General features: G+C 40.4%; 2 protein-coding genes across 2 annotated transcripts; one reads left to right on the forward strand and one right to left on the reverse strand.

Moving 5' to 3' along the window:
• The first annotated feature begins 324 nt into the window (after window positions 1-324).
• Window positions 325-9,498, forward strand: si:dkey-12h9.6 (macoilin). The gene is made up of 11 exons (XM_068737301.1): window positions 325-561; window positions 1,989-2,130; window positions 2,268-2,394; window positions 2,489-2,612; window positions 2,970-3,148; window positions 3,330-3,792; window positions 3,895-4,053; window positions 4,618-4,788; window positions 5,487-5,613; window positions 6,327-6,501; window positions 6,738-9,498. Exons 1-11 carry the CDS (start codon window positions 485-487, stop codon window positions 6,926-6,928), a joined length of 1,935 nt encoding a protein of 644 aa, XP_068593402.1. The 5' UTR covers window positions 325-484; the 3' UTR covers window positions 6,929-9,498.
• A 2,570-nt stretch (window positions 9,499-12,068) lies between these two features.
• nrbp1 (nuclear receptor binding protein 1) lies at window positions 12,069-19,805 on the reverse strand. The gene is made up of 18 exons (XM_068737302.1): window positions 19,248-19,805; window positions 18,741-19,002; window positions 18,530-18,652; window positions 17,557-17,658; window positions 17,356-17,445; window positions 17,137-17,177; window positions 16,831-16,925; window positions 16,613-16,696; window positions 16,304-16,362; window positions 16,024-16,122; window positions 15,800-15,932; window positions 15,485-15,575; window positions 15,320-15,370; window positions 15,066-15,201; window positions 14,379-14,432; window positions 14,217-14,280; window positions 13,902-13,957; window positions 12,069-13,817 (listed from the first exon to the last, which is right to left on the reverse strand). The coding sequence occupies exons 2-18, from the start codon at window positions 18,972-18,974 to the stop codon at window positions 13,722-13,724; spliced, it is 1,608 nt and encodes a 535-aa protein (XP_068593403.1). The 5' UTR covers window positions 18,975-19,002; window positions 19,248-19,805; the 3' UTR covers window positions 12,069-13,721.
• Window positions 19,806-20,782: the final 977 nt, after the last annotated feature.

A 20,782-nucleotide genomic window follows, 5' to 3' on the forward strand; every position in this document is an offset into this window, starting at 1 on the left:
ACTTGATCACATAGTATGTGATTCTCAATGTGGGGTCCAGGGGAAACCCTAATCTAAATTAAAAATAATCAAAGAACATGTTTAATCTAAAAAAATATATATTATTTAAAGTACCGTAATCAGGATTTGGGTTTTGTTGTTGCATTTATTATTTTTAAATGATGTGTTTGTAAAGCTCCTCGCAACATTACAATTATTATTATCATCATCATCATCGCTACAGTGTAATATAAATAAAAACAGTGTGTTGTTCTGCCCCCCTCCTGCGATGAACACTTGTAGGTGCAACATCCACCGAGCATGCGCAGAGCCGTTCGGGAGACCGTGGCTGTTTCCAGACATCATCACAGGTTTGAGCTGAACATCCTCCTCCACAACGAGGGATCTTCTTCATTTTCATCTGTGCCCCCCTTATTTTTCCCCCCCTATCTCCGCTGCCGCGGTGTAAAAACACAAACAGCACGGAGGGAGTAGAAGCCATACGATGAAGAAACGTTATGTGGACGCGAACAGGCTACGGAAAATGAAAAAAATGAAAATAACGGAGAGGCTGTCTGAAAGGTAGCTAACGCGTCGCCTGGCGGAGGATGCTTTTGTTGTGGTGCCTCGTCTTTGTGTGAAAATCCAGCCGTCGTCATCATGCTCACCTGTCTGCCTCGCATCCCGCATCCCTTCATCTCGTGCCTCGCGCTTTCATATGCACCCGTCTGGGGCTGTAAAATACGCTTCGTTGCGGTGCTCGGCCGCTGCAGACAGGCGTGTAGAACATGTTGTGACTTACTTCAACCGATTATTGTTTACGGAGAGGACGGAAATCAGCAGCCGTGCAAGTTAACGTCGGCCTGCTGCTCCTCGGCGTGCGACATCTGCTTTCGCACCCGACACAATTAGGCAGAATGATGCGTGCGATTGACGTATTGTGTTTTTTATTATTATTATTAGCTGTATTTTCCCCTTTAGGCCAAAGGAAAGCAGCTACTTTTGCACATTAAAAAGCAGAATTTTGAAAGCGTCTAGACAAGAGTCCAGATCAGAAACGACTGCCTCAGGAGAGAAAACACTTGTTTTAATTGAATTGTTACACATGAGCAGAGACGCCTAGACTAATGCATATTTAAATACAAAACACTGCCTTCTTTTGTTTTCATGAATTTGCAATAAAATATACAATTCTTGCTCCTTTATTGTGGTATACTTCTATATTTGGTAAATCAATACATTAAAAACTATTGAAAATGAACTTCTTTGACTAGTTTAAGACGTGGCAGTCCTCCATATCTCACCCTCGTTACTCTGAAAGATGAACCATGTGTTGTATTTAACATAGCAGCGAGATGAATTCAAATTGAAGATGTGCTCATCCTCCCTCTTTGTCCCTCACTCCTTCAGATAAATTACTGCTTTTTGTTTTTATTGTTGCATATTTAGTACCATATGTCAGTGTAAACTACCTGTACGTTACACTCAAATACATTCCACATCAGTAACATTTAAAAAAAAAAAAAAAAGGGGGACATTTAAAACTTCCATGTGCAATAGGATGCTGTGGTGCTCCCCTCTCTCCTCCAGATGAAATATATCGCCATGGTTACCAAACAAAGAAGGGGCTGATGTGAGCAGAACAAAGGAGGAAACCACGGCTCCCGCTTGGCTCCTGGTCGCCTGATGAAATGAGCGAGGGAACGGTCATTGTTCTGTAGTGCCTCTACTTAAAAAGACGGACCGCAGTTTTTAGATGCAGCTGCTTAATTATAGGTTTAGCAACATGTTTCCCATTTGTCTTGTGTTGGCATCTGTGTGTGTGTGTGTTTAATGGTTTGACTAAAGAGGCTTCTCTATATCTGTCTTTATTTGCTAGAATCAGAGCCTAGAATACAGATCACATGTACCCTGACTGAATCCACCCCCCCCCCCCCCCCCCCCCCCCCCCCCCGCTGATGTTTTATGTATAATAATAACAGTAATGGACTCCATCTGTCTATTTGCAGTGCGTACACTTTCCTGAAGTTCATGATGATGTGGACGCTGGTGCTGCTGGCAGATTTCATGCTTGAATTCAGACTGGAGTACTTGTGGCCATGCTGGCTTTTCTTTGGGAGTGTGTACACCACTTTCCACTGCCACGGGCTGGTGAGAACCCTCTACTGTGTGATTTCATATTGTGTGCCAAGACGATCATGATCCCACAGGAGGAATCCAGTGCATTTCTGCTGAAATTAATGTTTTGTGGGGATTCTTTTTCTTTTTTCTTTTTTTTTTTTCCACAGGTTATTTGTGTTGTTTTTGTCTGCGCTGCCTTCACTCTGGACATCTTCTGTTTAATTTTTGTGCCTTTGCACTGGCTGTTCTTTGTGGCGAGCACTTATGTGTTATTCAATTACATATGGCACACGGGTGAGTATGTGATCATTGTGTCCTGTATATGACGAGACATGCCAAAACTCTGTTCCTGTCATGAAAACATGAAGCTTCGCCTGTTTGTCTGCAGAGAAAGGCATCTGTGTGTCGACGGTGTCGCTGTGGATTCTGCTCGTTTACACGGAGGCTTCACTTCGACTCAAAGACCTTAAAACCTCTCATGCCAACCTGTCTCATTTCTTTGCTGCACACTGGTATGTTGATTTTAACGCAAACCTTTTGGCCCTAAGAATTATTTTCTGAAATTACAATTTCTTACATAGAATTGAGTTGCGATAAAAAGCATCAGTATTAAACTTGTATTAATCCACTGTGTGATATCATGACTTGGCCTAGATGTTTGTGAACCATTTATTAAAGGAGCACGTTCACTTTTAAGCTACTAGCTAATGACCTATAAAGTAACAAATGAAGGAAGTAAAAACGAGCATAAATCTATAAATATACTAATCATTAATAATAGAAATCTCTTAGCCAAGACGTGTTTTTATCATTTTAATGTGGCACACATATTCTAACTGTGTCTTTCCCCTCTTTGTTTTCAAATCCAGCATTGGATATCCTGTAGTGTATTTGGGGTTTGATGCCACCTGCTACTTCACCAACATCTTCAAGCTGCGCATACAGAAAGCCGTGCAGAGTGAGAACGACTTCCACATGCACCTCCTGCAGCATTCGCTCCCACCGGGCCTGCAGGTTTACCCCAAGAACGGCGCAGACGGCAGCAGCGGTAAGTTATCTGCACCATCTGTTAATACACACGCGTGTCTAATTTATGGGATCAGAGGTTCGGCGCTCAAAGTAACCACTCGGTCCAAATCCTAATCTAAATGCAACAAACTTTGTAATGTCCCAGCAGCTAAATGAAGATCATATTACACAGATGCTATTGTTTCTACCTGTACCTGCAGGCTCAAAATGGAAGATAAAGCCCGAGTCGACTCAGTATCAGTGTCAGAACGGCACCGTAGTGGCCCATGATGAGGTGCACACTGTGGACTGCCTCCAGATCCGCAGCGAGGAGAGAGCGACGGAGAAGGGAACACCGGAGATGAGGCCAGCCGAATCAAACCGGCGGCCGTTATCATCCAAACCTGGCGAGTCCAGAGATCTGCCCCACTGTGGGGCAGGAGGACCGGAATCCTCCGCAACCCCCGAAAATCTACCTCAAGACGAGCAAGGGAGCAAAGCCACAAGGGCGGCCAAAGGCTCCTCGCCGAAAGCCCGCAGAGGCAGCACAAACACCCCGTCACCGCCTGCGAGGAGGACTGAGAAGAAGCAGAGATCCAGCTCAAAAACATTCTGCCTCAACCAAGACGCAACAGAGAAGAGTGCCGCGGCAGCTCAGAATCACCACGCTGAGCAGATGACCAGGTACGCCGCCATTAACGGCCTTCACTTAGAGACTAGACGTGTAGTTTAAAACAAAGCTAGAAAAGAAAAATCTCTTTTCTTTCCCTGTAATTTCCCTGTCAGGCTGGAGCAGGAGCTGAGGAGGCTGAGGGGCGAGCTGCAGGTGAGCCGGCAGAGCGAGCAGGAGCTGCGAAGTCACATCTGCAACTTGACGAACAGCGAGAGGAGCCTGAGGCCAGAGGTTTCCCTGCTCAGACAGTCTAACATGCTGCTCCAGAGCAAGTGAGTCATCCTCCAGATCCGCCGCTGAAAGCTTGTCTCTGGCTCCTTCTGTGGGCTGTCTTACACATTACATCGGTCTATAAATAAAAAGGAAGACGGGGATGATTTGCGTGCAGAAATGCTGCCGGGGACTGTGGTTCTCTGTGTGAAAGCAAACCATTTGTGGGCTGATGATGGCTGGATCTCTTTTTGAGAATTAATATCATATCAAGTCATATTTCACGTTGAGGGATTGTGGCTCATAATTCACACCGATACACAATCGTGCTTGATCATGCTATTTCATTTCCTGTGTAATGCATTGTAAATGTGACTCCTCGACTTTTCTCTGGAATAACAGATTAATACGGATTAATATCCAGTCACAGATGAACTATCGGCACATTTACCACTAACCACGCCCACCATCCAGAGGTTTAAAATCTCGTCTGAGATGCTCCCCCAGCAACTGCAAGGCCTCTTGTCTGTTTCAGAGACACTGTGAAGTTAATCTGAAACCAGTCTCATCTGGATGTGGTCCTACTTCTGGCATTATGTAAAGTGAGATTATTGCTTTTCATTCAGGATTCTGTGTCTGACTAAAACCAAGCAGAGGGACAAACAGAGCAGTGCGATGCTGGAGAAGAAGACCAGAGCGGAAACGGAGGCCAGACTCTCTGTGGAGAAACAGTTGGCTGAGCTTCAGGCTCAGAAACTGGAGGAAGCGGCCATGACGGCACGGAGTCTAACAAACAGGTAAATCACGGCTACCGAACCTTTAACAGTCCTCGTTATTGAAGTGGCGTTTTGTCCGGAGAGTAATGCCGGATCTGCATCTGTATGCTGAGTATAATTATACACAGCTGTGAGCGTATGGCCAAACATTTGCAGAAATACTATGAGTTCATATTGTTTGCTTTCTTGCCAAGAAGGAGATAAGAGTTTTCAGCATGAAGGTGGAGCCAGCAGCTGATTAGCTTCATTTCTGCCTCTAGTCTTTGTGCTAAGCTTAGCTCATCTTAACTGACGCCTTATTTTGAAAGTACAGATACGACAGTGGCATCAACAGGGTCGGGAGGGTTACTTAAAAATATATATATTTTGATACAATTACTAGTTACTAGTACTAATGGGATTCCTCCCTTTTTATCTGTAACTGTAATTACATAACACCGTTCCGTGTAAACAGTTACTCCCTCCAGCCTGCGTATCAATTGTCTCATCTTAGTCTTGGCAAGAAAGAATGAATAAACTATTTCTTTAATGCACACATTACATTCACGTTGCATTTTATGTAACCATCTACATTACATGTCTGTAATATAAAGAAGAAAAAAAAAAAAGCAATGCAAATGAAATGTCATGTTTCTTTCTGTGTAAACTTGGTCTTCATTTCCAGTAAAAGCCCGTCTCCTACTGCTCAAAACTGTTATTTTCTCCATCTCCTACACCAGGCAGGAACACTGTGAAACCCAAATGTTAAGGAAAAGAGTTAAAGATCTAGAGACAGAGTACAAACAACTACAGCTGGAGTGTCAAGTGAAAGAGAGTCGTGTGGTAGATCTAGAGAGTGATGTTGAGGTATCTTTTTTTTTTTTTACACTATTTGGGAATGAGCTTGTGAGTTTAAATGTCTGTGGTCCAGTACTTGGTTGTCCTCAGTTTGGTCATGTAGTTGTTTTGCTGTTTGAGTTCTAATTTTTTTTTTATTGTCTGTAATTCTTTTGTGTTCGTAAAAAAAAAAAAATCTATTAGAAAACTGAATTGTTCATCGGGACCATTTAGTGTTTCTATTTTATTTTGGCCTGCAGTCAACATATTGCACTTTGTCATCATAACAGTATGCAGTAATATCGTCTGGTTGTCTTGTTGTCTTTACATCAGGTGTGTACATCGTTGTAATGTTTGGTAATTGATTTAATGTGCACACTCTCCATGAAGCATGCTGAAACAAAAGCCCGGTCTTTCATAAAAACATTGCACTGCTTTAATACAGTACAGGTCACCTCCTTCAAAAATGTTAACGCAGAAACGATCATCCCTCAGCGTACGTAATATCTAATACAATGTGCAGCTTTCATGTTTTTTGAATGGCTGGCTAATTCATCATGGACATTATTTTCTCTCTGTGCTGCGTTGGTTTCTTAAGTCCATGAGCTCGTCTTTATGAAATTAAAAACAAAAAAAATACTTAAGAAACCAAAGCACGTAATCCCCCTCAGGTGGTCATGGCACATGGTTGGTGTTTAGACGTTTTACACCTGTTCTTACGGTCAATGTGTTTTTGGACTCAGGCTCTGGGAAAGTACCGCTGCGTGGAGAAAGAGACAGACATGCTGCTGTCCACTCTGTCGGCCATGCAGGAGAAGGCTCAGCATCTGGAGTACAACCTGAGCGCAGAGACTCGCATCAAACTGGACCTGTTCTCGGCTCTGGGAGACGCCCGGCGACAGCTGGAGATCGCTCAAGGTTCCCGCTCTTCATGTGTTTTGTGTCCTTGTGCAACTTCAGGTTATTTTGTATTCTCAGTGCATGTGTTGTGCGACTCTGCGCACAATGCTTTTTAATACTTAAATGAAAAGAATCCAGCTTTTCATGCATTAAAGTAAAAAAAAAAAAAAGACGACTTTTTTGGAAATATTATGGATTGCTACATGCTGCAGGATCCACACACTCATGGACTACCTTTTTGTTTTGTCCGGCAGATAAAGTGATGAGGCAGGACCGGGAGATCAAGGAGATGAAGCAGAAGATTGCGGAGGTAATGGCCGTCAGTCCTGCAGTGTCCTACATGGCTCCTCGGCCTCCGGTGCCGCAGTATCTCACCAAGTTACTCAACTCTGAGCGCTACATGCTGAATCCGCGAGCGCTGATGTACCAGTGTCTGAAGAAATAAAGGATGTCATCGCCTTTTTCTGATCCTCAGATCCCCCCCCTCTGTCATAAAACATTAGGGAAAAGGGGGGGGGGGGGGCTAATGGATTTTTATTACAGAGCTAAATGACACCATGAAGTCATCTACTTCCAGCCATGAGTGGAACCAGAATGAGCCACCACAAGTTGAATGCCTTTTTGCTGCACTGATGGTGCTAACTTGACATTGGCTTGAAGTGTTTCACTCCAAAATGAGAAATCTGATATAGCAGAGCTGCGGCTTGAGATACAGCATAAACCATCAAGTTGGGATGCAACAAGAGAGAAAAAAAAGCACAACGTTTCTTCAAATTCAGAACCTAAAGATTTGTCTAAAGGGAGGATTTCTGGATATGTAAGTTCAAAAAGTACCAGTAAATCACAGACTTTAAAAGACCGATTAACTCTGTACAATATATTTTCTTGGCATGACAGTAGAACTTCACACGTTGTTTATGTTGTTATCAAAAGTATTACACTTACAAAGTTTTAAAGATTTTAGGGACTATGATAACCTTTGTTTTAATTATACAGAATGATTTAGATCTGCAGGGATATTGACAAAAAATATTTAAATGAACATGGTATCATTGTTTATCCCTTTGAGTCAAATGATTTTTAGTATATATTAGAACAAAATGATCTCACAAGTATGGAAAAACATTTCTGGCAATGTGATGAAAAAAAAAGAAAGATCCTGTAAGTCATTATAATAAGAAACTCTTAAAATAATTACTAAATATCTCAAAATGATGACATATAGTCGTGACACTGACAATGGACAAGTTAAAGATAATATAGGGAAGGGTTTTGTTAGAATGTTATTAATACCACTTCTCTTATCAATACTTTTTATCGGTTCGGTTCTTTGTCTTAAAAACTAAATAACTGCTTTTAATATATTATTTAAAAAGAGATTAAATTCAGAACACGATTAGAATTAAATCTTATTTAAAAAACAACTAAATGTTTCTAGTAAATTCACTATATAAACTCCATAATATCTCACTGGAAACTATCTGAAATGTGATTGAAAATTAAATAATAATCCCAACATCCGATACTGGTAGCTTATCGCTTTTCTACATATTCATATCACGTTCATGCTTGTTGAACTGATGTAAAAAAAACACCAACACGTTTAAAAGTAACGATAAAAAACAACCGATAACATAAGAGCTTATCAATACGCCAGTCTTTAATAATTTAGCACTGGTGCCCATTCCGGGTTTTGTTGCCCATCCCGACACAACAGTCGTGTTGTGAACATGTGATATTGTGACAGCTCTAGTTATGACTTACAGGGTCCTTTTTTTGTATTCTCTATTACTGGCAGGAATGGGCTTCCATAAATAAGCCTTTTTTCACAGCAGACAGTTTGACTTGTCATAAGCCCACAATGATTATTAACCCTTAAATTATTAAGATCTGCTGCGACAGATTTAGGTAAAACTGCACTGTTGAAAACTACTCAATGAATGTCTCAATATGAATATGGAGAGATGATAAATGATAATATTGACCCCAAAAACCTAGTCGTGTTTATGAACTTTTTTAATTTTGGGGACAAAATAAACCTTTTATTTGATAAAATACAAACATGTGGTCCAAACTACTTTTATTTACAAACATAAAACATTAAAACATTAATATAAATATTAACTGACAACATCAACAAATGCTAAATATTTAAGGAAAGTATGTCTGTGCCTGTAAATAATGGATTAAGATTATTTGAATTGTGCTGAAATTAAGATCAAATTAACAGTTTTAAAAATCTAAAATGTGTTTTGGAATGAGACCCTTCAGAGTTGCAGACGTTTCAATTTGACGGGTGTCGTTTGTGTGTGAAGCTTCGATGCAGTAAAAGAAGCTCACACTCAGCAGTTATCACGCTTTGTTCTCAACCGACGGCTCACAGCGACGTTTTGGCAGCTCTCGGCTCCACGACGGCAAACCTCTGGAAGAGAGAGGGAACGCGTGACAGACGTTAATGTTTGCCAGAATTAGACTTCATAACGAGTTTGAAGGGGAGCTGTGAGTAACGAGGAACGGTGTCGACCAAACGCGGTTCATGAATTTAATTACTGTGCCTATATACATTACTCTCAAACTGGGAAGTAAAACACAAATTTAATGTGAAAAGTAATGTGTTTGAATTGAAGTGCTATGTACTGTTTTTTGTAGATTGTTTTTTTGTTTTTACTCACATTGTACAGAATTGAAAAAGACCCACGCAGCTGAAAAACACTCATGAACTGGATGTCGCCATTTTGGTAGCTTTTTATTTAGAGTGTGTTTCTAGGGTGTTTTATATCAAAAATATTTTTTAGTCTTGCTGTACCTTTATTATACTGCTGTAATTTTGTACGGCAATGTGTTTGTCAGCATGAAATGTGTTTTATTCAACTGTTATTTGAGCACACATTGTGACTTTACGTATGTACATGAATTTACTTGTACAAGGGCTACAGTTTCTTAAAACTTTGAACAAATAATGAAATCAAGCAGTTGATGCTCGGAGGGCGGAGATCATGCTCCTGATACACCAGGATGGGTTTTTTTGTATAAATAATTTAAACAATTGAATGTTGTCTCAATTGGTTTCTGTGTACATTATTTTACTTTTAGAATGTTATAACTTCATACACATTTTACTTTCAAATGGAATTTCCTACAAATAGTATCTATTTTTTCGACACACTATACATGACTTTTACAACGTACATGCTATACCATGACTTTTATAACATACATGCTATACCATGACTTTTATAACATACATGCTATACCATGACTTTTATAACATACATGCTATACCATGACTTTTAAAACGTACATGCTATACCATGACTTTTACAACATACATGCTATACCATGACTTTTATAACGTACATGCTATACCATGACTTTTATAACGTACATGCTATACCATGACTTTTATAACATACATGCTATACCATGACTTTTATAACGTACATGCTATACCATGACTTTTATAACGTACATGCTATACCATGACTTTTATAACATACATGCTATACCATGACTTTTACAACATACATGCTATACCATGACTTTTATAACGTGCATGCTATACCATGACTTTTACAACATACATGCTATAACATGACTTTTATAACGTACATGCTATACCATGACTTTTACAACGTACATGCTATACCATGACTTATAACGTACATGCTATACCATGACTTTTACAACATACATGCTATACCATGACTTTTATAACGTACATGCTATACCATGACTTTTATAACGTACATGCTATACCATGACTTTTACAACATACATGCTATACCATGACTTTTATAACGTGCATGCTATACCATGACTTTTACAACATACATGCTATAACATGACTTTTATAACGTACATGCTATACCATGACTTTTATAACGTACATGCTATACCATGACTTTTATAACGCACATGCTATACCATGACTTTTACAACGTACATGCTATACCATGACTTTTATAACGCACATGCTATACCATGACTTTTATAATATACATGATATATCATGACTTTTATAATATACATGCTATATCATGACTTTTATAACGTACATGCTATACCATGACTTTTACAACATACATGCTATACCATGACTTTTATAACATACATGCTATACCATGACTTTTATAACATACATGCTATACCATGACTTTTACAACATACATGCTATACCATGACTTTTATAATGTACATGCTATACCATGACTTTTACAACATACATGCTATACCATGACTTTTATAACGTACATGCTATACCATGACTTTTATAACGTACATGCTATACCATGACTTTTATAACGTACATGCTATACCATGACTTTTACAACATACATGCTATACCATGACTTTTATAACATACATGCTATACCATGACTTTTATAATGTACATGCTATACCATGACTTTTACAACATACATGCTATACCATGACTTTTATAATGTACATGCTATACCATGACTTTTACAACATACATGCTATACCATGACTTTTACAACATACATGCTATACCATGACTTTTATAACGTACATGCTATACCATGACTTTTATAACGTACATGCTATACCATGACTTTTATAATATACATGATATATCATGACTTTTATAATATACATGCTATACCATGACTTTTATAACATAGATGCTATACCATGACTTTTATAACGTACATGCTATACCATGACTTTTATAACGTACATGCTATACCATGACTTTTACAACATACATGCTATACCATGACTTTTACTATACTAGGACTTTTTTGACATACTATACTATGACTTAAGAAAAAATCAAGGTACTATACTATTACTTTGAGGACTTTTTTTGGCATACGATCACTTTCTGGGACATATACTATGACTTTTTCATGACTTATTTGGACATACTAAACTATGACTTCATGATTTTTTGGATATACAGTACTATATTATGACTTTTTATAAAAAACATTTTTCGACATGTTATACTACCACTTACTGTTATATCATTTTTTTTCCGACATTAACACTATCGCTTGTTAAAGACCTTTTCGACACACTATTTTTGGCCTTTTTATATGTATATTTTTACATGTAGGACTTTTTATGACTTGTCGACATCTAAAACAAGGAATTTCTTCAGCATGCTATAGTGTTTTTGTGACTTTTTTCAACATGCTATACAATTAAATTTTTTGACATGCTGCAACTATGACTTTATTAAAACTTTAGTCAACATACTATATGAGTTTTTGATGACTTTTTCAACATACTATTATTATTATTATTGTCATTTTAACAGGATTTTTATTTTTTTTTTATCAATTTTGCCAACATTGGATACTAGGAATTTTTTCAACATGCTATACTACGTCTTATGACTTTTCGACATTCATTTTTGGTAACGCTTTACAATACACTACAACATTTTTATGACTTTTTAGACTTACTGTTATTGGCTTCTTCTGATTTTCACATATGACACTAGGACTTTTTTTTAATGATTTCTTGCAACATACTATTATTGGCATGCGTTTACATTTTATGCCATTAATCTTTTTCCACTTTCCTTGATCATGAAAATTGACACCAAACTAAGACGCTGAAGTGTAAATATTTATTTCAGGAAGTGAAAAAGAAGGTAAATGCGTTGCAGAAACAAGAGCACGGTGTCCAGCCTACAGTGTACATGATGGTTACAAGCATGCCAGGCAGTTCCACACTTGTATCTCGAAGTATCTACAGACCTGTCAAAAGAAGTAGTGTCACAGCATCGAGTAGACGCCATCGCTGACATTTCTAATGATGCCATATCCAATTCATCTAAGTAAAGCAGCCAGAGGCCACAGGACATTTCCAAAAGGATATAAAAGTGTACAGCAGTGCAAACTAACAAGAGTGTTCCCCAAACAGGTAACATAGAAGGGGCATATGAGCCAATATCTATATGGCGGGGGCAAAGCTTTAGCGCTGGTGTCACACAGAACGCCTCAGCCATGACGAAAACAAATGATTCAGAGTCACACAATCAAAACGGTTGACCGGCCTAAGATGATAATACTTCCTCTGCATGGTTACATAACTCCATCACCGTCGCTGTGAAAATGAGACTGGAAGCAAAACTCCAGAAGCGAGCTTGTCGCATGCATCGGTTTCCTTTGAGACGTAGAAAAGCATACACGCATTCACTAAACCTCTTGAAAACCAGACCATGTGCTGAAACCGCAAAAAAAAACCCATCTTCACATGAATCTAACCAACCTCTCCTGTGTGAAACGTCCCCCGGAGGACAACTTATTATCATTAATCTAGACCTAATCGAGCGGCGCTGCGACGGGCTGCTTGGAACACAGAAGCTACAGTCGTAGTTGGACCACAGTCAAGCGACGACGCCCCTCTTTATGTAGCAAAATAACGATTTAAAGAACAGCAAATCAACGCATACATTCAAACAACCACCGGCTTTAGTGCTGGAAGTGAATGACGGTACTCACAAGAAAATTACACAAATAAATAGTTTGATTTTTTTATATATTTCAGCTACAGCTCTTCAAATTGTGTTGCAGCTGCATATTTCATGACTACTTTGTATAATTACAGGATTTTTATTTTTTATTTTTTGAAGGAAAAGTGACGTCGCAACCGTTGCATCACCAGCTTGATGCACTTCGAAGAACTGATACAAGGTAGGAAAGATGCCTCACTGGCTGCTGAAGAGAACGATTAAAAAGGAACCAGATGACAAGACTTTACCTCACGACAGCATAATACATACACTTCAGTATGCCGGGACAAAGATTCTTATTTTTTCTATACATACAACTATTGAACAGTTTGAAGTAAAAATATGTAAAATACAGTTTTAATACTGACTTAAGGGAAATACTGCCGTCGTCCAGTCTAATGTAGCTTTCCTCTTTCTTCGCTGAAAGAAATAAGTGGCGGAAAAGTGAAAACATTTGTATTTTCCTTTAAGTGGCGACTAGGATTTCTTCTTTTAAAAGAGAAGCAGATGGCTGTATTGGGTGGGAGAAAGAAAAAAAAAGAAAAAAAAAAAAAAGATTTAAAGCAACAACCACTTAGTGGCAGCTTTTCCCCACCAGGAGATCCGACAGGCTGCAGGAACCTGCAACCAGACCAAAGGCTTCCTCCTCCGTCCTCACAAAGCTCTCCCGCAACACAAGAGGTGGAGCAAAAAAGCTAGTCCTGTTGTCGAGGACGAGGAGGGCCGACAGAAGGCCCAGCGAGTCCTTCCGCTACGAGGACACGGTCACCGGGTTGAGGGAACCGTTCCGGCTGTAGAACTTTGAAAAGGCCTCTTCGAGAACGGACGCGAGTCGCGGTTGATCGCCCTGAAATGCAGAGAGAGTGAGGTTAAAACGTGACGACGGATCAGCGGGGTACCGGTACCGGTACCGGTGATGAACTCCACTCACCTCACTGATGAATCCCAGCTGAACAAGCTCCACAGCCAGCTCCTGCACGTTCTCATCTGCACACAAATACAAAAGCAGTCAGGATCAAACATGTGCCTTTAAAGTATTTAAGTGTCTTACTAAAGTGACTAAAGGTGCAGTGTGGAAGTTTGACCATTAGTGTTGCATTTGTTTTCTCTGTTTATTTGTATTTATCGCATGTTATTCTTCATCTCTCACTTCAGCATCATCTCTCCAACTGAAGGCTGGTGATGATGTGACAGTTAGAACTGAGAGTATCGTGTAATAAAATGTAAATGACTGGAAGATACTCACTTGGTAACAAATCACAGCTTAAGTGTCTGTTCAGTTTATCCTCCAGTTTCAACAACAAGGTCAGCTGGAAGGAGAAGAAATGAAAGGTAAGTTATCCTAAGAACAACAGAGAGCACTTTCACGTCTAAAATACAGATATCGACAGGCAGGATTGAAGCTTACATGATGCTTGGTTCCCTCGTCAACAGGTTCAATATTACACTGCATCTGAAGAACCTGTGAAGGAAAAGTGCTTAATATATATATATATATATACACACACACACACACACACACACACACACACACACACGACACTCTGACGCGCAGAAGATGAACAGAAAATGAAGAGGTGGAACACAAATTAAGAACTAAATGCAAATCCCCAAACCCAACGGATTAAATCCTTTGACACTAGAAAAAGACAACCTGCATATGACATGATGTTCTTTTGCTGTTTAGTTCTACGAACATCTCATGATGATGCACACAATGCGCACCTTTACCTTGATCATCACCCCAGAACATTTCCCAGAATGACACCTGGACATGTGTTTAGAGCTGTTTAGACACCGATGCCCCCGATACATCCTAAAATGCTGGATCGGGTATTTATGTGCGTTCATGTAAATAATCACTATATGTGACAATAAAGAAGGAGGATAATATTTAGAATTTGACATTTTCTTTTCTATTTTTTTTTAATAGGCCTACATTTTCCATTTCGAACAATTAAGTTTGGCGATCAGGCAAGTACAGCCTCTCTAAAGCTCAAAGGGACAGTTCTGCTGGTTTGATACGGGGTCTTATGAGGCACGGTTTAGTGTATCAAAACCTTATTTTTGTGCCCATCTGCATGTCACTCCTTACCTTCCTGGTCTCCAGTTCCGCGGGTTCAGGAGTCGGGGTCTTCACTGAGGGGGGCACTATGGGCGACTTCACGGCCTCCTGCTGAGGTTGTTGTGGACAGGGAACGCCAAACGCAGTCAGAGGGTAGATGCCATTCCTGCAGAGCAAAGACACCTTCAGGACGACTGCAAATGGTTTCATGACGTGCCGTCCAGGAAGGAGTTCTCTCATTTCATTTTCCTCACATTATCGTACTTGTAGATCGAGAACCTTACCTCACATCTTCCAGGAACTTGTCCAGCTCAAGGGCGGGAAACTGAGAGAGCCTGAAGCAGAAGAAACAAACATTACTTATGCTGAATATTCACCCAAGTGTGACGGAATCTTCATTCAATTAAAAAAAAGTTAAAAAGCAGTTACGTGGTTTTACTCAGACTTACTTCATCTGAACTCCGTCTTTGACCTCAACAATCACCAGGTTGGGGTCCATGTTCTTTGTCATCTCTTCTAAAGCATTTTCTGGAATCATATCTACAGACAAACAGACAAGACATCAATAAGATACGAGGGAAGAACTTTGTGTTCTCGTAAACGAATTAACCAGAAACACATTGGTTGTGGCGATATGGACGGTGAAGACATGGCACAAAAAAAAAAAAAAGTCACACCTGCAAAACATGCGGACGGGTTCCTTATTTCAACATGGGAAAATCCTACTGATAAGACATTTTGCATATGCGTGCACTTTCACTCACGCTGGTGGCTGACGATGCAGTGTGCAGCCAGCAGCTTGAGTAAGGGCACCTCAAACAAGGCCTGGTGGAACAGCAGCTCCTTCGCTGTGGGTCGCTTACTGGGGTCGACCTCCAGACACTTCTGGATAAACTCCTGAGGAAAAAAACAACAACTTACGGTTATGGATTTCTCTTCCGAACAGCCAAACGGACTTGAAATGCTTGCGTCTCCCTCACTCACTAACCCGCTGCAGTGGGTCCTCGAGGGACTGAATGGCACTGTTTATGGCTTCTTGTGACACGTAAGACGAATCTCCATTACTCTGGATTTCCAACACGGCCATCTGAGGAAGAGATCGGACAAAGCGGGGTGTTGATTGGAAACCGATTCATGTTTGCATTTTTGTAAACAACGTATCGATACAAACGCCATCAGCACAACGCCAATCGAGCACATTTCCCATAATTAAAAGAGCGAGTGGTTATGTGACTGACTGCTCAGAGCAGAACAAGGTAACCTCTCACCTCTAAGGCGCACATTCCAAAGGAATAGATATCCACAGCTGTGGTAACATTGGCAACAGCTGAAAGCAGAGAGAAGCTGATCAATATCCAGGAACTCTACCGCGCATCACAGTGATAGATCTGACACACAATACAGGATCTTTATGTTTGTTAAGAGGATCATGAGAGATAGATAGATAGATAGATAGATAGATAGATAGAGAGATAGAGAGAGAGAGAGAGAGAGAGAGAGAGAGAGAGAGAGAGAGAGAGAGAGAGAGAGAGAGAGAGAGAGAGAGAGCCTTTATTGACAAAATGACAAGATCTTACCTCCATATTCTGGAGCAAAGAAATGAAGGCTCTTCTGCTCTTCCCTGCAGGTTTTCACGTGGTTATTGATGGTGTCCGGAGCAACTGGAATAGAGTGGAAAAGCCGTAATAATAACAAAGTTAATATAAGAGCTAGTACTAAAAACGACATGCTATGAATGTGTCCAAAGAGGGACATGACTGGCTTTACACCGTCCTGATCTGTAAGTGATGTCTACCTGAGCCGATCTTGATGAGGCCGTTGTGCTGGATGAAGATGGTGTCACAGGTTAAGTTGCCGTGAATGATGGGAGGTTCACACGAGTGCAGGTAGCTGGAGACACGAGAACGAGGGTGAAGTCAACACAACAACTGCTCCCACACCACGGAACAAATCACTTCTTTTTGGTTGTAAAATGTGCAAAATCACTTTCGAGAGAAATATGTTTTGATTGCCAGTAATTGTAGTAAAAAAATAAAAAAAAATTTACATTTGGACATATACGACAATTTACTCTTTAAGCTCAGTAGCTCACAGAACTTACCTGAGAGCAGAGAGTATCTGTGTGCACCAGCGCTTCCAGGCCTGTCAGAAAAAAAAAAGTAAATACAAAAAATATGTTTTTAAAAGCCCCTATCAGACTAAACGTGTTGTTGTTTTTTTATCTACTGTTCTTGACTTGTCAGCGTCATTTCAAAGTAACTTCATTTCAAAGGAACTTCATTTGAAAGTGATCTGCTGAGTTACAGCAGAGCCTTCACACCTTTTCATTCATGGTCTTGTGGTTTTTCTTCGTCTTCTTCAAAAACTGTTTGAGGCTTCCTGAGGACATGTACTCAGTGATGAATATGACCTGCAGACAAAACAAACGCAAACACATCAACATAAAAGACATTACACTCAACACATGATTTGATAGATTAAAAAAAAAAAAAAACAGCAATTTTTTTTAATGATCTCCCACCCTCGCTCTGTTCTCCTTCACATCCGCCCAGTACTTGTGGAACTTCACAATGTTTAAATGCTCCAGCTGGATCAGATTGTCAAAAACTGCTTTGACTTTTTCCTGTGGAAAAAACAAACAGACAACATTCAATTCACATTTAAATGCATACATAATGTAAATATGTTAACCGTAGCATAAAAACTGAATGTTGTATTTTCCATCCATGCTGGGCTTCTATTGGTCAGCAGGTCAGACTGGTGGTCAGACAGACGGCCTTTTAAGTGCACCGTCAAACGCTAACTCCACAGCGGTAAAGGTCTGTAAACAGCAGCTCTGGGTTTTGCTCTTTACGCCATACAGACCATGAGCCTTTTAATTTGGAACTAAACATACTTTAAAAGCTCCATTAGACTGAGAACAGCATTTCCTTTCAGTCATATGCAGATTAATCTGAACAGTTTGCGCCAACTGGTCGCTAACAAGCCTTGCTCAAGGGCACCAAGTAGCTGTCCAACACAGAAATACTCTCTCATGATTTAAACTGAACAGAAAGCAACATAATGGATCTGATGCCATTTCCTGCAACAAAGATTAGAAACAACTTGAAATACCAAAAAACTGGAGCTTTAAATGTGACTTCTTCTGGTCTCCTTACTCCCTCTCCTTCAAATGTACAAAACCTGCTTCTGCAGCTACTCGGGTACAGTGTGTACTTTGCTACGATGTTGGCAGCAACATGTCTGACCACTTGAATAAGGAGCTTAAAGCCAAAAGGGGGGAGAAATTAAAACCAGTAGGTTTCTACATTGTTATTGAGATCACCGTAAAGAATGATGCAACCGAACACAAAAAAAACACCTTGTCATAACATTTAGACATAAGCCTGTGTCCTCTTGCCTATAAAAGCATTGCAGTAATCATTATGAAACATGTTTCATTCACATAACCGCTTCAGACACAACTAGCTCCATCAACCTAGCGTTGCACCTACCTCCTGTAGTTTGAAATTCTTCCTTTCGGAGAACATGACCTCATTCCACACCACCTCAACTCCCTCCTCGGTGTCCATGGCCAAGTAAGCGTTATCGATCCCAGGGACATTTCGCTGATTCACCTTCGGGAAGACAACAAAAACAATGCATCAGGCTTTAATTATACATTAGTCACGGTAAACGTGACCCCTCTGCAGGCACGTCCCGTACCTCTTCTCTGCGTTTCTGCCAGCGTCCACACGGGCTTTCCTCCAAAATCTCAGACTCATCCTCACTCTCCTCTTCCTCATCCTCTGTGGCAGCAGCAGCAGCTGGAGGCTGGGTCACCATGGACACAGGGGGGGACACGGACGACACCGTTTGACCCGTGGGTGCAGCAGCGATGGACTCTGCCTTCACTTCCTGGGTAGTGTCTGAGGCCTGCTTGTTCTCTCCCTCAGACATCTTCTTGATTGTCAGGCCCAACAGCCAGCTGCCAAAACACAATATCGTCATAGTTCATATATGTTGAGGGTGTAAAAACACAACGTGCTACATAAACTAGCTTGACAGCTATGGTATGAACGTGGGGTTGTAACGTTAGCTGGCTAACACAGCTGCAGAAGTTGAATAGCCGTCGACACTTTGCAAAAGTTAACGTTAGCTTCACTTCATTGGCACTCTACAGGAAAGGCCATAACAAACCGCATCACAGACATGAGTAGAAGTAACACATACGTTTTAGAGACGGGAGATGTGACGATGCCAGCTCCAGTTTAGCAGACTCCCCACCGTAGAAGATTAGTCCCAGTTTCGCGTTAGCTTTATTAGCTGAAAATCATCCGTTTCTCAGCAGAGTTGCAGCTAGCTCTGTGACGCTGCTAGCTCCTTTGCTGAGGTGCGTTGCTAACTTAACGTGACACCGTCCACAGTCGTTGCTTTCTTCCCTTAAACGTTGCTCGATGTCGTACTTGGGAAGCCAGCTAACTAGCTGGTTAGTTAAGCTCCTAGCTAGCGACGGTTTTCGCAGCCTTCCGCCTCTTGCTGCTTCTCAAGACTCCAGCTAATGTGTGCTCCGAAAAATTAGCCCCTGCTAATGTGAGAGTAACGTTTAAACTACACACTGTTACACTAACAGCGCCGGTCCTAGACGCGTTCACCGGATAACAACATCATAGCAGTTCACAGGTACTTGACAGACGAAACAAAGAGAGGTTAATGATATCATTAACTTTATGTCCTCGAACCACTACGGCTGGATGCCCGAAAGGCTAGCTTGACATATAGCCAAATATGATGGCGACAACTGGCAGATGCACACTGCACGATGAACTCTGTGAGCCAAGTAGGGTTGCCAAATACAGTTCGTCCCATCCCCCTTCTGCAATGGTCAAATCACTGCAGCAACTTTGTTCCCTTAGTGATGCAACTGGGATATAACAACTGTTGTTGTGTGGCATTATTAACATCTTGTATTTCAAATAAAGGCTTCTTTACATGTCTCAATTTACAGAAATACTTCTGCCTGAAGTTAAGCAGGATGAAGTCAAGTGTCTGTAAGTCAAAGGCAGTACAACAAGGTATATACTGTATTCTTATTTAATCGTGTGGCCATGTCTTGAGAGGAACCTGAGTGTAAAGATCTGGTTTTAACACAAATATATTTTATTTAACAAAATCACTACTTTAAGGACTTATTGTCCAAGTTGGCTCAAAGGTTGTTCTGTTATCTTCTGTCTCCAAGTACAACTTCGAACATCATGATTTGATAGAAGAAGTCATACATTTGACTTATTGTCTTATTATTTTTGATTCACCGTGAGCATTACCTTTTTTTTAAAAAACGATGCACAATTTTGTTGAGAGGCGCTTCCACCCTGGTTTATACCGAAACAACAATGCAGGTTTCTGTCAAACCTGGCAACCCTGCGCTCAACAGCCTCCCTCCTCCTATTTGATATGGTCACGGATTGACAGAGAATCTGACCAACGGACTGCTGAATTGTGACGAAGGGTTGGTTTAGTGAGCCACAACAGACCATTGAAGGAAGTAAGAACCCGGGCATCTGTTTGACCACTAGGTGTCAATGCAGCTGATGTTATAGATGCTGAACAGAGGTTTGGAGTAACTGTAATTCGGTTAATCACGTGATACTTGTGTTGCGCATGATAAGAAAATGAACTAAGCTGATAGTAAATATCAGATGTGTTGCTAACTGTAAGAACTAACTATAGGTGTCATTGCATTTTAAGTACAGGAATGTTCATACATT

The sequence above is a fragment of the Cebidichthys violaceus genome, unplaced genomic scaffold, assembly GCF_023349555.1.
Source record: "Cebidichthys violaceus isolate CVI_PGR_0920_01 unplaced genomic scaffold, fCebVio1.0.p SCAF_78, whole genome shotgun sequence".
NCBI lineage: Eukaryota > Metazoa > Chordata > Actinopteri > Perciformes > Stichaeidae > Cebidichthys > Cebidichthys violaceus.